Below are 21,253 nucleotides of genomic sequence, written 5' to 3'. Positions count from 1 at the left end.
AAGATATTGATTTGGAAAATGTATTGGAGGTAACCACTTTCCCTTCGATGGGACTCGAACCCATGACCCTACAGTACGCTAGACTGGTGCTTTAACCAACTAAGCTACGAAGGACCTCCGTCAGCAAAACCTAGCGGCTACTGAACGAGCTCGAGATTCCCAAATTGGACGCATAGTCAAATCACTCGCAATTCATTTCTCAAGCCAATACTTCCACATGTGTGGACGACCGACTGGCAAATAGCTTACACAACCTCACTTGATCAGTACCGTTGCTGATGAAGAATGTGTATAGCCGCCAGACATTCTAAATACTCACGCTCCTCTAATGTGGACGTGTACAATACACATGTGGAAGTATTGGCTTGAGAAATGGATTGCGAGTGATTTGACTATGCGTCCAATTTGGGAATCTCGAGCTCGTTCAGTAGCCGCTAGGTTGCGAAGGCCGACGGAAGTCCTTCGTAGCTTAGTTGGTTAAAGCACCAGTCTAGCGTACTGTAGGGTCATGGGTTCGAGTCCCATCCAAGAGAAAGTGGTTACCTCCAATACATTGCCCAAATCAATATCTTCCACATAACGTACATATTCACATATGAGTTTTCATAACATTGTAAATTAACGTCCAAGTCGGGTGGTTTAATCCCCGGAAATAGGCAATTACCTTTGATTGAACTCCTCTAAACTATTCCAACGTGAGTCCGATCATCGCGAAACCTTTTTCCCATTTACCTCCTAATTCTTCTTCTTTCGAAATTGATTTTTGTGCTCTACATTCATTCGTCATTGCCGTCCATATTCTGCTTTCTTCCTTTCCTATCTATCGCATTCATGGTCACCTTTTTTAGCGCCACTTCCTTTTAAATCGTTTTCATTCGTCAGTCCTGATATTCAAAGATCGTCATCACCAGCAACTTCTTTGCTACTTTTCTTAGTCCTTCTTCTCTTTCGACTCCCTTCCGTTTTCACTTATCAGGAGCAGGAGATTCGGTAGCCTTCTTCCCCATTCCGTGGTTTTATTTATTCATCTTGATAGAAGCCTTTGTACGTTTCATTTCTTCTCGCTTCTCCTTCAGATTTTTTCGCTCTTCTATCTTGGATTGCTTGGCCTCCTTCTTCTTCTTCTTTTGCAACTTACACCTCTCTTCTTGTTTTTTCTCTTTTAGGCGCTTGGTCTCTTCCAGCCTGGCTTTCTGCGCACCTTCTTTTTCTTGCTTTTCCTGATCCTTCTTCTTGAACCATTGTAGCCACCGTTCACTGGTAGCCACCGATGGCACATGTTCTTGACCACGACGCTTACGATCTCCTTTCTTAGGCGGCTCAATTCTTGGCCAGATCAGCACTTTATCGAATGGATCTTTCTGCTTGCAAGTCAAGGTAGATAGCACATTCGGTGCTTCCGTTGCGTCAGATTGTACATACGCTGGTTCTATATTAGACACTGATGTAGATATCTCAGCCAGTGGAACATGTTCTGATGTTTGCTTAGCGTTTGCGTCATGCTGGATTCGCGATTCAGATGTGGAAGCTGAAAAAACAATGGAAATGTTATACCACAAGTTCATGTACTAACAATCTTATGTATACCACCTGAATTCTCAAATATTTCACAATGATCGAGGGAGGCATCACGTGAATTTGGAGCACCGTTTGCAGTTGCTAGGGAAAAAACTATAATTAAAACGTGTTAATTTAAAATTAATTACAGACATTTACCATAATCATCGTTTCCTCCATTTGGTTGGGGCATAAAGACGCACTCGCCTTCCGGGTCAACAATAAAATCCAAAGTGAGACTTTCATTTTGGATTCAGTGGCTCCGTATAAAAAGTCCTTCAGCTTTATCCTTTATGAGCTTCCAAAAGTTGAACAGCGCTAGCTCTTCAAGTGGACCATACCATGCATCTTTCAGTCTGTTGTCAGAAAACTTAAGAACCTGTTCGGCCGACAGTGCCATTTCGACGTATCGGAGTTGAACTTCATAATCATTTTCAGAAGTTTGACATGCAACTTCGGCAGTTGTATCGCATATGGTAGAAGTTTCCACTGAGTCCTCGAGCAGTTCATTCACATTCGTAGGCAACACACTAAAGTCAATTGCATTTACATTCCATGGGCATAATCCGCACAAGTTGAACGCCTTTTGGAGACAACTTTTTGAATTTGTGAAGTTATCCACCGCGGTTTTCAAAAGTCCAGGAAAGTTGACTTTCGTTACTCTTGCCGAACTTTTTCCCAGGAGAAAGTCTTTGAGAACTTTACTCCAAATGGCTTTGAATGGTCCAAAGAACATTCGGTCCAGTGGCTGAAGAATTCTCGTAGAATTAGGGTAGAGAGAGATTAGTATTATCCGTTTGTTCAAGCAAAACTCTGTTAATTCAATGTTGATATGGCTTTTATGGCCGTACGGAAAAACAACAACTGGAAATTCAGCTCCCGTTTTGACAAGCCATGGGTAAAAGTCATTTGTTATGTTCTCGAAGAAGGTCTTGGCTGTTTGCCATCCTTCGTCAGACACACCTACCGACCAACCCTCTGGGACGTTTTGAACGATTTCTTGGCTGATCCTTTTACCAGGGTAGAGAATCATTGGCGGAGTCAAGTCACCATCCGCATTGCACCCGAAAAGAGCGGTAAAACACTCTTTATCTGAGTTATTGCTAACCATGTAGACATTCTCAACGCCTTGTTCGCAAAGAGCTTTGAAATCTTTGGGAACCAGTTGAAATCCCGACTCATCGAAATTAAAAATTCGTTTGGGGTTGCCAAAAATGGACAGGTCGATTCCTTCCTCGGCCAGTATACTCTCCACTTCGAGAAACCAACTCCGGAGAAGATCCTCTGTTACGTTGGCGCCAGATCGTGAGAGGTGGGATGTGTACTTTTTTGTAATTTTCGGATGTCTTTTAAGGAATCGATGCACCCAGTTCTTACCTATTGTGGAGTCAAACAAATACCATAAAAACATTAAAAATAATACGACCTTGTCAAGTGCCAATACATACTTGGAAAGGAAGCTGGTACATTTCGAGTTTTTCGGATCTGGTCAGCCAAATCTTTGACGGTGTTGGTCAAAATAGATTGGCTTACGGGAAATCCTGCTCTAGCCATGTAAATGATCCATTTCACCAAGCGAGCTTCTTCATTTGTTCGCAAGACTGTTGGTGGCCCAGGATTGATATTCTTAGGGGGTAACTTAAGATGACGTTGCAGCGTTGTGAAAGGAACCTGGTGAAGCTTTGCCGCCTTACGGATTTTTCCGGTTTTTCGAGCATCGAGTACTGCTTTCTGTAAAGCTTCGGATTTGTATTGCATCCGTTTTTGATGTTTCCTGAAAGTTAAAGATGATACGCTATGATGGGAGGCTAAAGCCAGAGAAACAGTGATAGCTGGTTTTAACTGAATTTTATTGAAATCCAATTTCTTAAAAAAAAAAAACACCTAAATAAAGACAAAAAAAGAAACTCAATTTTGACGGATTTCCACAGATTCGTCTATATTTGATCTCGGTGGTTTAGCGGACCTGCGAATTCTCAAGAACGATACGGCGTTGTGGGAGAATCACTAGATTCAGGAAAATACTTCGATGGAAAGTGATCCATAATTGTGGGAATCTACTCGTTTCTGGTCACAATTATGGATCACTTGAATATCCTTCAATTTTCAACAGAATAAAACGAAAATGTAGTAAACTCCGTGTGATTTGTGAAAAACATACCTTAACTTTGGTGTACGGGCCATTTTTTCACTTGGATATGGAATATTTAACTATTTATAAGCTTATGAATGAAGGAACCACTTCTTGTGAAGCCACCAAAAAATGTTGATATTTTGACAGATGCTCAACAGCAAGCTTGCACTTGCACAAAACTACCACTCCTTTTTGGTTGAAAAGCATGATAAACGCAATAAATGTTAGAAAATAAGAGTTTTTATGTCACAAAAATATGTCCGGTGTTATATTATTCATATCAAGCTAGAAATTCATTGTCAAACACAAAAGTGATCCATAATTGTGGGTGATCCATAATTGTGGGAGGAGTGTCATTCTCAATCCGGTTCGGATTCCGTCAGATTTCGGATCGGATTACGTTAGAATCCAGAATACGGTTCAGATTACGCCAAAAACCGGTTCAGATTACGTCAAAATTCGTTTTGGATTTCGTCAGACACCGGTCAGATTCAGTCATAATACAGCTCGGATTTTGTCAGAACTCTTTCACAAATTCCACGGTTCGGAATACGTCAGGTCAGAATCCAGATTGAAATCCAGAGTTCAGTGCGGAACCTGTCAGAATACGATTTGGATTCCGACAGAATCCGGTTCGAATTCCGTCAAAATCCGGTTCGGATTCCGTCAAAATCCGTTTCGGATTCTGTCAAAATCCGGTTTGGATTCCGTCAGAATTCGATTCGAATCCCTTCAGAATCCGATTCGTATTCCGTCAGAAACTAATTCGAATTCCGTTAGAATCCGTTTCGGATTCCGTCAGAATTCAATTCGGATTCCGGCAGAATCCAATTCGGATTCCGTCAGAGAATCCAATTGAGATTCCAGGTAAGGATTCTGTCAGAATCCGGTTCGGATTCCGTCAGGATAAAAGGCCGAGCCCGTTTGTATTGTGCCTCGTTCGCCCTCGCGCGGTGTTTCAGCAATCTCACCCATGCTGCATTCTTCTCCTCAACTAACTGCTCACATTCGCCGTCATACCAGTCGTTCCTCTGATCCGGAGCCACCGTGCCTAGTGCAGCGGTTGCGGTGCTTCCAATGGCGGATCGAATATCTCTCCAGCCATCTTCAAGAGATGCTGCGCCTAGCTGCTCTTCCGTTGGGAGTGCCACTTCCAGCTGTTGCGCGTAGTCTTGGGCTAGCCTACCGTCTTGTAGCGGCCCAATGTTTAGCCGCGGCGGACGACTCCGACGCGTGTTGATCACCGTCGATAGTTTTGAGCGCAGACATACTGCAACGAGGTAGTGGTCGGATTCAATATTCGCACTGCGGTAAGTGCGTACGTTCGTGATGTCGGAGAAGAATTTACAGTCGATTAGAACGTGGTCGATTTGGTTTTCCGTTACTTGATTAGGTGATTTCCATTTCGATACGGTATGCACACTATCCGGTCCGATGACCGGTCTATACATTTCCTCCCTTCCTACCTGAGCGTTCGTGTCACCGATGACGATTTTGACGTCCCGCAGTGGGCATCCATCGTATGTCTGCTCCAGCTGTGCGTAGAACGCTTCTTTCTCGTCGTCGGGTCTCCCTTCGTGTGGGCAGTGCACGTTGATGATGCTATAGTTCAAGAAACGGCCTTTTATCCTCAGCTTGCACATCCTTGCGTTGATTGGCTGCCACCCAATCACGCGTTGGCGCATCTTTCCCAGCACTATGAAGCCGGTTCCCAGCTCGTTGGTGGTGCCACAGCTTTGGTAGAAGATAGCCGCTCGACGCCCGCTTTTCCACACTTTCTGTCCTGTCCAGCAGATTTCTTGCAGCGATACGACATCGAAGTTGCGGGGATGTAATTCATCGTTGATTATCCTGTCGCAACCTGCGAAGCCTAGCGACTTGCAGTTCCATGTTCCAAGCTTCCAATCGTGATCCTTTATTCGTCGCCTAGGTCGTTGCCGATTGTATCGAGTCGTATTATCTTCTATGTCGTTCGTAATAGTTGTTTTTAAAGGCGGCTTATTGGGCCTGCGCAAACCGGGAGGCCGTCGTGTCAGGGCTGTTTAGCGTCCCACCTAACACCAGGACTTGGGCTTGTGCGCTTTGAGCGGCACACGGTCGCTTTGGCGGAGCCTACTTGCGGATTCATGCAGCTTTTTATAGAGGTTTAACAGGGCCCACTGTCAAACCCCACCACATCCTAGGCAGGCGCCACAACTCGCAGATGGCCTGGGGAGGGTTCGTCAAGCCCTTGGACATAGTCCCTGCTGCCCTGATTACGGTTTATATTCCGTCAGAATCTGGATCTGATTCCGTAAAATTTGATTCGAATTTCATAAGATTACGATTCGGATTCCTTTAGAACCGGATACGGCTTCAGTTAGAATCCGGTTCGACATCATCTCGGAATCTGTCAAACTCAGAATCTTGTTTAAATTCTGTCAGAAGCCGGTTGGGATTCCGTAAGAATCAAGTTCGGATTCCGTCAGAATCTGGTTCTGATTTCATCAGAATACGATTCCGTCAGAACACGGTTCGGGTTCCGTCAGAATCCAGTTTGGTTTCAATCAGAATCGGATATCGTCAGAATCCGGTTCAGATTCCGTAAGAATCCGATACGGATTCCGTCAAATCCACTTCGGATCCCATAAGGATCCTTTTTGGATTCTTCCAGAATTTGTTTCGGATTCCGTCAGAACACGTTTCGGATCCGTCAGAACTGTGATGGCTCAGAGTTCTGTTCGGAATTTGTTATCAGGAATCCGAATCGAGTGGGAACTGGATTCTAACCGGATTCAAACCGGGACGTAGTTCAAGCCGGATTCTGACGGTATGTGATCCAAATCCTGACGATCCAAACCAGATTCTGACGGAAACCTAAGCACATTCTGACGTATTTCAAACCGGATTCTGATGGAATCTAATGGTGACGAAATCTGAACTGGCGGAATATTAACCGGCTTTTGACGGTATCTAAACTGGATTCCGCCAGAATCTGAAACGAGTTCGAAATGGATTCTTACTTAATCCGAACAGGATTTTTACTGAATTCGCACCGGATTCTAACCGAATCCGAACTGGATTCTAACGAAACCTGAACCAGATTTTGTCAGAATCAGAACCGGATTCTGTCAGAATCCGAACAGGATTTAAACTGCACTCGAACCGGGTTCTGATGCAATTTGAATCGGAGTATGAACGCACGGCTTCTGAGAGGATTCGAATTGGATTCTGACAGCTAAGAACCGGATTCTGGCGGACCTCGAACCAGATTCTGACGGAATCCAAACCGGACTCTGACGGGTTCGGAACCGGATTCTGACGGAATCCGAACCGGAATCTACCAGAATTCAAACCGGATTCTGACGGACTTTAACTCGAATTCTGACAGAATCAGAACTGGTTTCTAATGGAACTCGAACCGGATTCTGACGGACTTTGATTCAGTTTCTGACGGAATCAAAACTAGTTTTTTATGGAATTCGAACAGGATTCTGACGGAATCTGAACCGAATTCTGATGGAATCCTAACCAGATTGTAACGGAATACAAACCGGATTCTGGAGGATTTCAATTCGGATTCTGACGGACTTCGATTCGGATTCTGGCGGAACCAGAACTGGTTTCTTATGGAATCCGAACCGGATTCTGTCGGAATCTGAACCGGATTCTGACGGAATCCGAACCGGATTATAAAAGAATCCGAACCAGATTCTGATGGAATCCGAACCAAATTCTGACGGAATCCGAATCGGATTTTAACGAAATCTGAACATGATTCTGACATTTCGTCTGTACTGAATGCGAACGGAATAGGAAACCCTTTCTGACGAACCGGTTTCTGACAGAATTCGAGCCGGACTCCGATAAAATCTGAAGTGGATTCCGATGGAATCTGAACGGATTGTGAGGGATCTCAAACCTGATTTCGATTTGATAGCAGATTATGACGCAATGTGGGAAAATGAGGAGACTGAATCCCCCTCTCGGGGCCCTCCTTAGCTGTGCGGTAAGACGCGCGGCTACAAAGCAAGACCATGCTGAGGGTGGCTGGGTTCGATTCCCGGTGCCGGTCTATGCAATTTTTGGATTGGAAATTGTCTCGACTTCCCTGGGCATAAAAGTATCATCGTGCTAGCCTCATGATATACGAATGCAAAAATGGTAACTGTGAGGGTGAGATATATTAGGAATTGGGCAATCCACTTTTACAGTGCATTGATGACAGATATGCAAATATCGCATAACGGTTTGGTTACCAACACTGACTAGTGAATAGCAGGCCACGACTTTGCCTCTTTCCTCGTCGGACAACGAACGGAGTCGCACGCGCGATAGGATTGCACAAGCCGTTACGGATAGCTTGTTCGGCAGAACTAGGCCGCACATTTGGCGATCCTGCCAGGATGATCGTGGTTGGAAATTATTGTTTTGTAAGTATCCTGTGGGCGTGATTGGGACATCTTTTCTTCGGTTTCGACTTGTGGTATCGAAGCCGCTCTGGAAGATCGTCGGATTAAATGATTTGCACATCGGTTTCGACTTGTAATGTCGAAGACGCTCTGGAAGAGCGTCGGATTGAATGATTTGCTCATCGGTTTCGACTTGTAGTGTCGAAGACGCTCTGGAAGAGCAGTAGCAGTACGGCAGTACGGGGTTGGACTTTCCTTCTACTGCATAATAAACGCAATTTTTCGATTTCAAATTTTATTTCGTGATATCACCCTTGATACAAGCAAAGTCCAACCCCGTACTGCTTTCCGTTTTTAATTAAATTGCTTCTAGAATTTTTGAGAAGAGTTTTAAAAATTTCCCGTATGCTTTCCCGCGCAATTTTTTTCAAATATCATCCTTCGACTTCTTCTTCTTCATGCAACCTTTAATCGCCAATAGGAATATTGGATTTGCTTTTCGTGTTCATACATTGGATTTGAGTATAAGATTGGAAAATCGTATTGAAATATTTGAATTCCAATTTTAATTATGATGATTTTGAATATGGGATTCAAGTACGGATATTGAAAATTAGACTTGGCTGTAATTTAAAAAAAACGCGGTGTAAATAGTTGTTTATGAATATCCTAAGTCAATGTTTTTTTTCTCTTTTTTAGTGAGAGAAGAAGGGGAATGTGAGGGTGAGACATATTATGAATTGGGCAATCCACTTTTACAGTGCATTGACGACAGATATCGCATAACGGTTTGGTTGCCAACACTGACTAGTGAATAGCAGGCCATGACTTTGCCTCTTTCCTCGTCGGACAACGAACGGAGTCGCACGTGTGATAGGACAGTACAAGCCGTTACGGATAGTTTGTTCGGCAGAACTAGGCCGCACAGTAACCTGGCTTAGAAACCTCGCAGATAAACAGTGGAAGTGCTTAATAGACACTGAACTACGAGGCGGCTCTGTCCCAGTATGGGGATGTAGTGCCAATAAGAAGAAGAAGAAATCCCCCCTGTTTTATCCGGTACCAATGTAGTTTTGTTCTAGCGTATTTTTTAGTATCGATCCATAAATCAAATGATCATTATATCGTGACTTATTTTTACAGAATGGTTTGTATTTTAGGATTCTCCTAGGAATCTTTTTAGTGGCTATGCAAAACTTGAATATTTTTCATATTGTTGACCAAATAGTATAAATTATCCACAACACAAAACTATACATATACAAAATGATCTAAATTTATGATAATGTCTACACTCCTTTACAATGTTAGGATATTTATATTTAAGGTTTTTTACTCAATATGGGAACCCAGTATTTTAATAAACTAATAAACTAATTTCGCGCTTAGTTTTATATGGCGTAACTGTAGTGATCGATTTCTCTTAATCGATTTTATAATTTGTTAATAACTCAAATGTTTCAAAAGCTACAACCTTGATTTTTGATTCTGGTGCAAGATACAATCATCCTTCGACATCGACAAACTAACGCAGTTCAGTGCAATAATAAAAAGAAAACATCGACGAAGAGAAATCGATCAATACAGTTACGTCCCTATGAAACTAAGCGCGAGAAATGTCAACCCACATTCATCACGGTATCCAGAAAATTTGTTTCTTACAATTGTACGATAATAGTTTCATTGTATCTCCTCTCTTATATTTTAGGTTTTTAGTTCAGTGAACTCTCCCTTACTCGATATTGAAGGGACCATCGAGTTAGGGAGGTATCGAGATAGGGAACACATTTATATTTGGCCGAATGCCGTTAAACAGAACAGTTAAAATTGGTTTCCTTATTAAGTGAAGTGAGAAGAGAGATGTTCGAAGTGAATGTTGAACAGCCAGAACTGAGAAGTGAGAAATGAGATTTTTTTAAAATGAGTACAGAGTAGTGAGAAGTGAGTACTGAGAAACGGAAGTGAGTATTGAGTAGTGAGATGTGTGAGTAACATGTGAGTAGTGGAAAGTGAGAAATGAGAAGTGAGAAGAAAGTGGTGAGAAGTGAGTTGTGATAGTTGCGAAGTGAGAAGAAGGATGTGAGTAGTGAGAAAAACAGAAGCAAGGAGTGAGAAGGAGAGAGGATAATTATGAGGTGAGAAGCGAGATGTTAAGTAGTGAGAAGTGAGTGGAGAGATATAAGACAGGAGAAGGAGACAGAAAAAGGAAGAGAAAAAAAGAAAGGAGGAAAAAGAAAGAATATCGTTTCTCACTTCTTGTTTCTCGGTCCTCACTTCTCATTTCTTATTACTCCCTTCTCATAACTTACTTCTCACTCTTAATTTCTCACTTTTCACTTCTCACTACTTACTTCTTACTTCTCTCTTCACACATTTGGCTTCTCATCTCCCTTTTCCCACTACTCACTTCTCACTTTGCACTCCTCACTATGAATTTCTGACCTCTCACTTCGCACATCTCATTTCTCACATCTCATTTTTCACTCCTTACTTCTCATTTATAACTTTTTATATCTCACTTCTGACTTCTCTCTTCTCACTCATCACTTTTCACTTCTAACTTTTTACTTCTCACTATTCGCTTCGACCTTCGTACTCTAAACTTCTCACTTCTCACCTCTCATTTTTTACTTCCCACTACTCACTTCTCACTTCTTGCTTCTCATTTCTCACTCTAATTTTCTCACTTTGAATTTCTCACTTCTTATTTTTAACTTTTCATTTCTCACTATTAATTTCTCACTTCGCGCATCTCACTTCTCACTTCACACATCTCACTTCTGACTTCTCACATGTCATTTTTCATTTCTTACTTCTCACTTATAACTTCTTATATCTCACTTCTGACTTCTCATTTCTTACTCATCACTTTTCACTTCTCACTATTCGCTTCGATCTTCGTACTCTAAACTTCTCACTTCTCAGCTCTCATTTTTCACTTCCTTCTCATTTCTCGCTTTACTTTTCTCACTTTGAATTTCTCACTTTTAACTTTCCATTTCTCACTATTAATTTCTCACTTTTCACTTCGCGCATCTCATTTCTCACTTCACATATCTCACTTCTGACTTCGCACATATCACTTCTCATTTTTCACTTTTCACTTCTAACATATAACTTCTTATATCTCACTTCGGAGTTCTCATTTCTCACTTATCACATTTCAATTCTAACTCCTAACCTTCCACTTATCACTTCTCCCTTCATTCTTTTCACTTCTCATAACTCTCTTCGCACTCCGAATTTCTCACTTTTTACTCTGTATTTTCCACTTCCCACTACTTATTTCAAACTTCTTACTTCAAACTTCTCACTTCTCATTTCTCACTTATCATTTCTCACTTTCCATATCTCACTTTTAATTTCTCATTTCTAACTTTTCCACTCTCACTTCTCATATCTCACGTCTCATATCTCACATCTCATATCTCACTTCTCATTCTTCACTTCTAACTTCTTATTTCTCATATCTCATTTCTCACTTCTCACTTATCACTTTTCACTTCTAAGTTCTAACTACTAACTACACACTTAGCTCATTTCACAGTATTCGGTAAATTTTACCGAAATCTCAACACCAGAACTGTTCGGTAATTATTTTACAGTTTTTTTTTGTAATTTTTTCCATTGTTCAACTGTCGAAATCACCGAAAATCAGTAAAATTATTTACCGAACAGTTCTGCTGTTGAGATTCGGTAAAATTTTACCGAATTCGGCGATTTTTTTTAAGTGTGTATGTCGTGCATGTACTGCTTCTAAAAACATCGAGTTAGCGAGGTGAAAATGCTTTATAAAATTACTTCGACTTAGAGAATATTGAGTAAGGGAGATATCGACTTACGGAGAGAGCGCAATATGCTTGATTCAAAGGACTTTGAATTTCATCGAGTTAGAGAAAATATCGAGTTACAGAATATCGAGTTAGGGAGAGTTCACTGAATAATTTTGACGAAACTAACGAAAATCCTTATATCGTGAATGAAGTCTGTTATAGATACAACAAGCGAATTGTTCCCGATTTGAATTATGCGTAAAAGGTCGTAAAATACTACGAATGATACTTTTATACAAAATTCCAAAAAAATGGTCCAGAAGGATATAAAAATGGTATCGTAAAAAGTAATAAACTTGCTTTTTTTTCATATATTTCTGAGACTTATAAATATAAAGTCACGATTAAATTTTACCTTTAAATAGATTATATTTTTGGGATATTCAAACACGTTTCGTTTGTAATGATCGAACTTGCCTTCCTTGTCGTTCAAGATTTGTTTCTGGAACGACAAGGAAGGCTCGTTCGATCATCACAAGCAAAACTTGTTCGATTATTGCAAAAATATAATCAATTTAACATGCAAAACTTAATCATGATCATCTTACTGTCACTCCCACGGTTTTTCCGAACAATACGCGAACCATCCAATCGATGCCTCCAAATAAACGGTCAAACATGGCACTCAAAATTTATTTCCATAAATTTGTTGTATGGAGTCATCTGTGTGACTTCCAAAATCCTTCTAATAATGATCAAAAATACGGTCCTATTTAATCCGTCCATAGGGGAAGGTGAGTAGACTTGATCCCCGGGGAGACTTGATCACCCCCTGTTTTATCGAGAACTAAAGTAGGTTTGTTCTAGAGTATTTTTTAGTATAGATCCTCTAGACAAATAATCTTTATGTGGTGAGTTATTTTTTGGATTGACAACCTTATTTATTCTGCAGGGCGATTTGTATGTTTTGACCTTCCCAAAGATTTTTTATTGGCCACGCAAAATTTGAACTACTTTTCATAACAATGACCGAATGCTTTCGTTTTTTCACAGCACAAAGCCATAAATATGCTTAATGATCTGTACTGATGAAAATGTCAAAATTCCATCAAAGTTTTAGGATATTTGGATTTGAAGTTATTGCCTCAATATGGGGACACTTGATCCCCCATTAGTCACCCATACAAAAATTTGGCGAAAAAATTCCAAAAAATTTAAACCTGTGTTCAGGCTTCTAATTTTTTGTAGATTTGACAGATGTGATGAAGTTTTGGCAGGAAAAAATATTTATTGCGTAGATATCATAAAAAGGGGATCTAGTCTCCCCAAATTTTAAAATTGCATGTGCTGTCGAATTCAATAAAAAAATCGTCCATGTATACACACAGCAATTCAAAAATTCTGTTTATTTTGAAGGAAAAATATTTAAAAAATCTGAGGACACCTTTCTAATTTTATCAAAGCAAGTTCTTGGAGAGGGATCAATTTCCCCCGAAAATTCAAAAAGTCGATTTTTGACAGCACTCCAAAAAAACGATTGTGTATCAATAACAACAATAATTTAAGGACTGTCATACATCAGTAAAGTTAAATACTATATTTCTTAGAGAGTCTGTGTGGAAATCGCGTATGTTTATTTATTTTTGGCTGTGGTACATCGGAAATCAGAAAAGCGGATCAAGTCTACCCAGTCTCCCCTAAAGAAAAAACCCAGAATAATCCACCTTGCGGTGATGGTGCCTTTCTCGTGTATTATCAAACAAGAAAACACATAAGAATTACAAGAAAAGCACATAAGAGAGGTCAAAATTACACTTTAGGGAGATAGATTCAGCTATTTCCAACCATTCACATTTATTTGCGTTCATTTGAATGCTTTGCAACAGTTTTTGAAAAAAAAATCGATTTTGAAATTTTTGAATGGGGAAAAATGGGGAAAAAGTCAATGTTTTTTTAATAACTCCGGGACGCAATGGCCGATTGGGCCAATTTTCAATAGGGCAAAGATTCTGCGTCGAATGAAACCTGTTGCAAGCAAATCGGATAAGGGTAAGTACAAAAATGTGTGCCTCACATTTTTTTGTACACACACACACATACATACATACATACACACATACAGACATCACCTCAATTCGTCCAGCTTAGTCGATTGGTATATAACACTATGGGTCTCCGAGCCTTCTATCGAAAATTCGGTTTTGGAGTGGTCCTATAGCCGTTACGTATACTTAGTATACGTGAGAGGCAAAAAAATATAATGGTTCGATAATGAACAAATCAATAAGCAAAAACTGCCGCTATGAAATGAACAGATTGCACCACCGTAGACATGTTTTGTCAAACACACACGAATAGAAATATGCGTATACAGTGCCGCTGTTGTTCTGATGCGGTGAGAGCAAAATGAGTTACCTTGTTCGATCCATTTGGTTAAAATTTGCAGAAAAAAACGTTTTTTTTTTGCCACGGCTCCGTGAGATGGATGACGTTTATTTATTTACTCTCAAAAAATATTTGGTTTCAAAGCATACTAGATGAGTTCCAATGTTTTCTACCCCTCGAATGTCAAAATCAATATAACTCACGTCTTCATTATGGAGCGCAGAATACTGGATACGAATTTGTGCTAAGATGATTCAATTTTTTTGAAGATTTGACAAATTTTATGAAGGGATGGGTCAAAAAATATCTCATAATAAGGGGATCATGCCTTCCTTAATTTTAAGATTACATGGCTTGTCGAATTCCATAACAAAAATCTCTAATGAATACGCACAGCACGTCTGAAGATCTACAAGTTTTGAAGGAATTTTTTTTTGAACTTTAGAGAGCACCTTCCTACTTTTATCAAACAGAATTCTTAGAGTGCGATTAATTCCTCACACTCTGGATCATGGTTTCCCAAACTGTGGGTCCCGACCCCCAGGGGGGGTCGCGAGCGGATTGTTGGTGGGTCGCGTAGAACAAATATTAATTGCAGCTCGGATACCGAACCTTTTTATCATTTTTTTTTCAGAGTGAGAATATTTTTCAGAAGGAAGAATCCGAAACAGATGACATTCTGATTCAATTAATGCTTATAAGCATTATAATACTACTTGGTAAAATGCATTTTTTCATAAGTGGGTCGCGAGATATATAGAATTTTGCTAGGTGGGTCGCATACGCAAAAGTTTGGGAAGCTCTGCTCTGGATAATTCGCACATGTTTAACGGCGAAAATCCACATAATTATCCACTGCCCCAGAACGCACTTAAAACAAATTATTAAACTGATGAGTAACCGCACATTTATTTCATCAGTGCAAAAAGGTTTTTATTAGCCGAACAAATGAATCACAAGTGCGAAGTTAGCTGATCACAGTCTTTTAGTGTACACTAGGGTGGCTCAAAAAACACTTTTTCGAATTTTTTGATGGGCCGCCCTTTTATTCGGTTCTATTTGATGCTTTGATGCTCTGGACAAAATTTCAGCCAAATCGGTCAACGTTTGGGCGGTGCTAAACTCGTTGGAAGTTTATATGGAAAAATGTATGCAGAAACATCCAAAAACAGTGATTTGCAGTTGGACGGCACAATTTACGATCAAGAACAATGATACTCGTTCAGTTATTGTAGAATTAAATACAGAATGTTATGCTGAAAACCGCGAGAAGATTAGAGTTTATTAGGCAAAGATATTGGCATTTTACTGGAGTGTTGTAGGGGTGAATTTATTTTCAAAGGTAAAGGAAACGAAATTTGCTCAAACCCCACTTCAGAGAAATGCTAATAACTTAGCCGGGCAAACTCTAATCTTCTCGCGGTTTTCTGCATAACATTCTGTAATAAATTCTTCAAGATCTGAATGAGTATCATAGTTCTTCATCGTAAGTTGTGCCGTCCAACTGCAATTCACTGTTTTTGCATGTTTCTGCATACATTTTTTCATATAAACTTGCAACGAGTTTAGCACCGCCCAAACGTTGACCGATTTGGCTGAAATTTTGTCCAGAGCATCAGGGCATCAAATAGAACCGAATAAGAGGGCGGCCCATCAAAAAAATTGAAAAAAGTTTTTCCCATACTAATTTAAGCCACCCTAGTGTACATGCAATTTATTCTGATTGTACGAACATTTTGAAAATCGATTTTTGGCGGCACTTCAAAAAATCAATTTTGTATCAATAACAACGTGCATATGCGTATGCGTGCATTACTCTATTTGATGCTGGGTACCTAGCGTGGATGCAGCGTGCACGCAGCTTAAAAACCGCTATGTGGTCATCGGCCCTAAAATCTACAATAGAATTCATTCTGATTGTGTTGAAACTAGTCTTGATTTATGTAAATATGCTTAATCTATTATAGTTAGTTGAAGGCCATAATGGTCAATTGTTTTTGCACGACAAATCAAGTGAAATTCATTCATTATTGTTTATTGGTGCCGTTTAAGACTACACCCAGTAGCGGTACCGTTTGATGTTGGCAAACATGCTAAGTATCGTGCTTTATATAATACATTAAGATAACATTAAGGGTCCAAAAGCCTAAAAGACAACATCAATCAATCAACAATCATTGCAAAAAGCAAAACCCGTAAAACTCACATGATTTGTTCAGTCTCATCATCATTCCAACATAAGGCCTGTCACGAAACGCGTGTAAGCTACAATGTTGCACACTTTCAATTAAATTCGAATTTGAGTGAAACGTGGGTTTGGCACCTTGCCTCTCCGTAGAAACAAACATTTATCAATGAGAGGTTTCACTCCTAGCTCGGGACACCATCATTATGCAGCCTCAGCCTTGCCGATCTGTCCAGGGAAAGGGCCCTCGCTTATGAGACGTCCCAACTCATTAAGCCGATCGAAGAAGTGTACATATTCAGCTGAGCGATACCAACTTGTCTTCCGTGCTCGAGGTCTGCAAGATCACTATGGATGGCATTTCGAACGCTTCGCGGTGTATTTCCTGGACACATCCTACAAATGCAGATTCGAAATGAAATCCGCAGCGGAATAGAGGCATGTGCGAAGGAGAACGTGTTTTTTTCGGCCAACCTATCAATTAGGCAACAACATTGTAGACCTCAATCAACATACGCGAGAAAACACATTGTTGCAGAGCTCCGTGGGTTGTTTGCACTTCGCATGATTGCACATGCAGGTTGTTCGAGGGGGGAAATGGGCTCATAATGATGTGTTTGGACGATATAGGAAATGGCGTGGAAGTGTTTCAACGGAATCACAAGAATGTCATTCGGACTGGAGCTGTTGAAAGTGGACCCCCGAAGGTGGTAATTTGAATACGAGAAGTGGGTCATAATTGGGGAGAATTAGCGGAAACCGCAGTAAATGAGGGGTTGGCTGGTGTGGCAATGCGAAGACAAGATAACGAGGCCGTTTGGGGACAGTCGTAACACTTTTTATAATTGAATGCTCCGTTCTCCATTCCCTTGCATTATATTTGCAAAATTCGACAAACATAAAAAACCGACATTCAACTATTTTGTTAAATGTTCTAATCGATTATTGATAAATAACTCCAAATCTCATGTGAATATTTAGATTATTAAATACGAAATCATAATTGGTTCAAAAACATTTAACAGTCAAACCGTTACAACTATAGATATCAAAATACATTAGTGTGCCCATGATTTTACATCAATTTGTGAAATCACGATCCGAAAGATTTTTCAAGTTTGTTAAATTAGTCATAACATAGCTTCTGATTATTCTTGCAGGTAAGCCGGTCCAAGAAGCAGTATTATTAATTGAGACCCGGTGAAACAGCAAAAACCATTTCATTTCTTGCGGCGTATCCACGCTTCAAGAGAGTCAGTCACCAATCACTGTTAAAGGATAACCTGCGTTCCAGTACTACTTACGTCCCTGCGAATCGAATGCAATTTGCTACCTCATTCACCGTCTGCGTTAGTTTGCTGACCTATTCGATGTTCCTCGCTTCGCAAGACCAGGTAAATATTTGTGCCACATTCCCTCGTGTTGCGTTTTCGTCATCAGCCGTCGCAGAAAGCCCGCAAGCAATTAGCTACTCAGAAGCGTAAGAATGCGCGGGCTGAATGTTTGTCAAGATGTTTTTTTGTGCAGCCTCATCATTCCCGGCATCACCGTTGTTGCTGTCACAGTCATCCTGTTGCCAGGTCAGGTCGGCACCGACAGTTCAACTTGGACGAAAGGTGTTTGCGGATCGTGGAATCTCCTCCGATCCGGAAGACAAATATCCCTCCACTTGAGTGATTAATGATGGTGAGATGAACCCCATGCAGGACCGGGACCTTTTTAATCGGTTTTTCTCAATCTGACTCACTGACTGGGCGCAACCTCTGCGCACCGGCCTCTGTGGAGAACAAACGGAGAGAATCGATTTTTACGATCCCTCCCATCGCGAAATAATGAGGCGAAATTAGTTGGCAATTTTGATATGGGCTGTTTGTTTACCTCAAAAAGGATTACGATTAATCATGAGATGATGCAGAGTTATCGGAGTTAAATAGGGACGTTCCGAAAAGACTTCGAGATTGAAGGAAATGAAGAAATGAGACCATTAGCTACTGCTTTGTTCCAATCTATCGAATCATATGGAAAACGAATATAATTTTGTTTGAAAGTCTAACCCTATCGGCCTTTACCGCCTCCTTGTTCATTACTTTTATATCATGGACAAGGAGGCGGTAAAAAGGTCAATTTTTGGACAATCTCCAATTGTAGAGGACATTGATGAGTATAATTTTTTGAGACTAGTCTACCTTACCTCTGATGTCCGTACACCTCGTGTAGATCGGGCAAAACCGAATTCATCGCCAGATTCCAGGTTGCTCGCACTTGAGCCACCAATTGGCAGAAAGAATGCAACACCGGCCTCAGGCGCGTCCTTTTCGATTGCTCACAGCCAAAGAGTGGGGGCTACTCTGGATTCAATGTCCTTTTTCAGTTTGTTTGCTAAATATATCCAGCCCATCGTAATCTATCGTATTTTAACAGCCTGCCGAGGTCTCATATTATTCATTTCGTACAGCTCGTGATCCATAGTATTATAGGTTTAGCAATGATGAAATTCTGCTTCATACCTGTGGAGAAAGCTTGTCTTATTCCAGCTTTATTCTGGAATCCACCAGTCTTACGTCGAATTTCTTGTATTCGGAGGCAGTTCACTCTGCGAAAGTAGATTTCATGTTATTTGGGTCGCAACCGGCAGAGAATCGTATTTTTCAATTGATCAACTTCACGAAAAAGGCATTGCCTGGTTCCGGATTCCTACTAATGCTAGTGGAGCAAGTCCATTTCGCTCAAGCCATTTTGATGGCTTAAATAAGAGATTGTGCACAATTATTGTCGTTTTTGACCACTTGGTGTGAATCTGTGTCAAAAGGTCGAAGGTCAAAAGGTCGAAGGTCAAAAGGTCGAAGGCCAAAAGGTCGAAGGTCAAAAGGTCGAAGGACAAAAGATCGAAAGGACAAAATGTCGAAGGGTCAAAAGGTCGAATGGATAAAAGGTCGAAGGGTCAAAAGGTCGAAAGGACAAAAAGACAAGGAATGAGTAGTGAAAAGAGAGACGTAAGAAAAAAATAATGAGCATAGGTAAATGAGAAGTGAAAAGTGAGAAGTGAGAATTGATAAGTGAGAAATGAGAAGTGAGAAATGAGAAGTGAGAAGTGAGTAGTGAGAAGTGAAAAGTGAATAGTGATTAGTGAGAAGTGAGAAGTGAAAAGTGAATAGTGAGTAGTGAGTGAGAAGTGCGTAGTGAGATGTGAACAGTAAAAAGGGTGAAATGAGAAGTAGAAAGTGACAAGTGAGAAATGTAATATAAGGAGAGATAAAAATGAGCAGTGAAAAGGTAGAAAGAAGTAGGGAGGAAAAATATACGGTAAGAAAGAAAAAAGAAGAATGAAAAAGAACAGAGGAAGAAAAAAGAACAAAAAAGAAAGAAATAAAAAGGAAGATGGAAGAAGGAAAAAAGAAGGACGAAGGAAGGAAGAAGAAGGAGAAAGGACACAAGGATGCCAAAAAAAGAAAGAAGAAAGTAACAGGGAATGGAAAAATAGAAAAGAAATAAGGAACAAAGAAGAAAGAAATAAGTAAGAAAGAAGAAAGAAAAAAGGAAAAAAAGTAAAAAGGAAGAAAGAAGGAAGAAAAGAAGGGGAAAAAAGGATGGAAGAAGAAAAAAGGAAAAGAGAAGCAAAAAAGAATGAATGAATTAAGAAGGAAGAAAGATGGGCGATATAAAAAAACATGCAGAAAGAAAGGAAACAAGAATAAAGAAAAGAAGAAGAGAGAAAGGATGAAGAAAGAGAGAAGAAAGAAAGTAGAAAGAAGGAAGAAAAGAGGAAAAAAGAAGTAAGAAGAAAAAACGGAGCAAGAAAGAATGAGGAAAGACGGAAGAAAGAAATAAGTAAGAAAGAAGGTAGAAAGAAAAAAGAAACAAAAATAAAAAAGACGGAAGAAAGAAAGAAGAAGAAAAAGAAGGAAGAAAGAAGTTAGAAGGAAAGAGAAGAAGGAAGGAAGAAGGAAGTAAGACACAAGGAAGCAAAAAAGGTAGACAGAAGAAGCAAGCAAGGGAAGGACGAAAGAAAGACGGGGGAATAAGAAGGAAAAAAGAAGGAAGGAATAAAAATGAAAGAAGGAATAAAGAAGGAAGAAAAAAAGAAAAATAAAGAAGGAAGAAAGAAGAAAGAAGGGAAGAAGACGAAAGAAAGAAAGAACGCAATAAGAACGAAGAAAAAAACACGAGAGAAGGAAGAAAAACTGTTTCCTGAAAAACTGAAAAAAGAAAGAAAAAAGGGAGGAAGAAGGAAGAAAGAGAGAAGAAAGAAGTTAGAAATAAAGAAGATGAAATATGGAAGGAAGAAAAAAGTAAGAAAGAAGGTAGAAGAATGGAAGAAAAGAAGCATATTAAGTAAGAAAGAAGAAAGAAGAAGGAAAAAGAAAGAAGAAAGAAAATAGAGGTTAAAAGGGAGACAAAATTATTATATATATTATTAAGGGAGAAAAAAGAAGAGTCTTTCTTCATTTTGACCTTTTGTCCTTCGACCTTTTGACGCAATTTTTTTTTCGACCTTTTGTCCCTTCGACCTTTTGTCCTTTTGACCTTTTGTCCTTCGACCTTTTGTCCTACAACCCTTGGTGTAAGTAAGAAAGCGGTCTGGAGGCATAATTTTGGTTAAAGCTAAAATACATGCAGATTCACCATAGCATATTAGGCTAAGGTTTGCGCCATTTACCCTACGAAGTAATTGAGAGATCAACATGAGTTTTTATACTTTTAACAGGTTAACTAGTTTTCATACATGTACTTTTGAGATAAAAACTTATTTATATTGTATGAGAAGCACTTTGGGAAACAAAAACGCTCAAAATGCTGGGGGTCACTGCTTTAATTACTCCATCATAGG

The 21,253-nt window shown here is 40.0% G+C and overlaps 1 protein-coding gene and 1 long non-coding RNA gene across 2 annotated transcripts; both read right to left on the bottom strand.

Moving 5' to 3' along the window:
* Positions 1-1,325: 1,325 nt before the first annotated feature.
* On the bottom strand, positions 1,326-1,795 carry LOC134214534 (uncharacterized). The gene is made up of 3 exons (XR_009979820.1): positions 1,717-1,795; positions 1,591-1,659; positions 1,326-1,528 (listed from the first exon to the last, which is right to left on the bottom strand). It is a non-coding gene; the product is annotated as an uncharacterized LOC134214534 (long non-coding RNA).
* Positions 1,796-1,810: 15 nt separating this feature from the next.
* On the bottom strand, positions 1,811-4,483 carry LOC134209029 (uncharacterized). The gene has a single exon (XM_062685014.1). The coding sequence runs from the start codon at positions 2,966-2,968 to the stop codon at positions 1,811-1,813; it is 1,158 nt and encodes a 385-aa protein (XP_062540998.1). The 5' UTR covers positions 2,969-4,483.
* Between the last annotated feature and the right edge of the window lie 16,770 nt (positions 4,484-21,253).

This window comes from Armigeres subalbatus, chromosome 2 (assembly GCF_024139115.2).
Source record: "Armigeres subalbatus isolate Guangzhou_Male chromosome 2, GZ_Asu_2, whole genome shotgun sequence".
Lineage (NCBI taxonomy): Eukaryota > Metazoa > Arthropoda > Insecta > Diptera > Culicidae > Armigeres > Armigeres subalbatus.
This window is presented reverse-complemented; position numbering and strand designations above follow the sequence as displayed.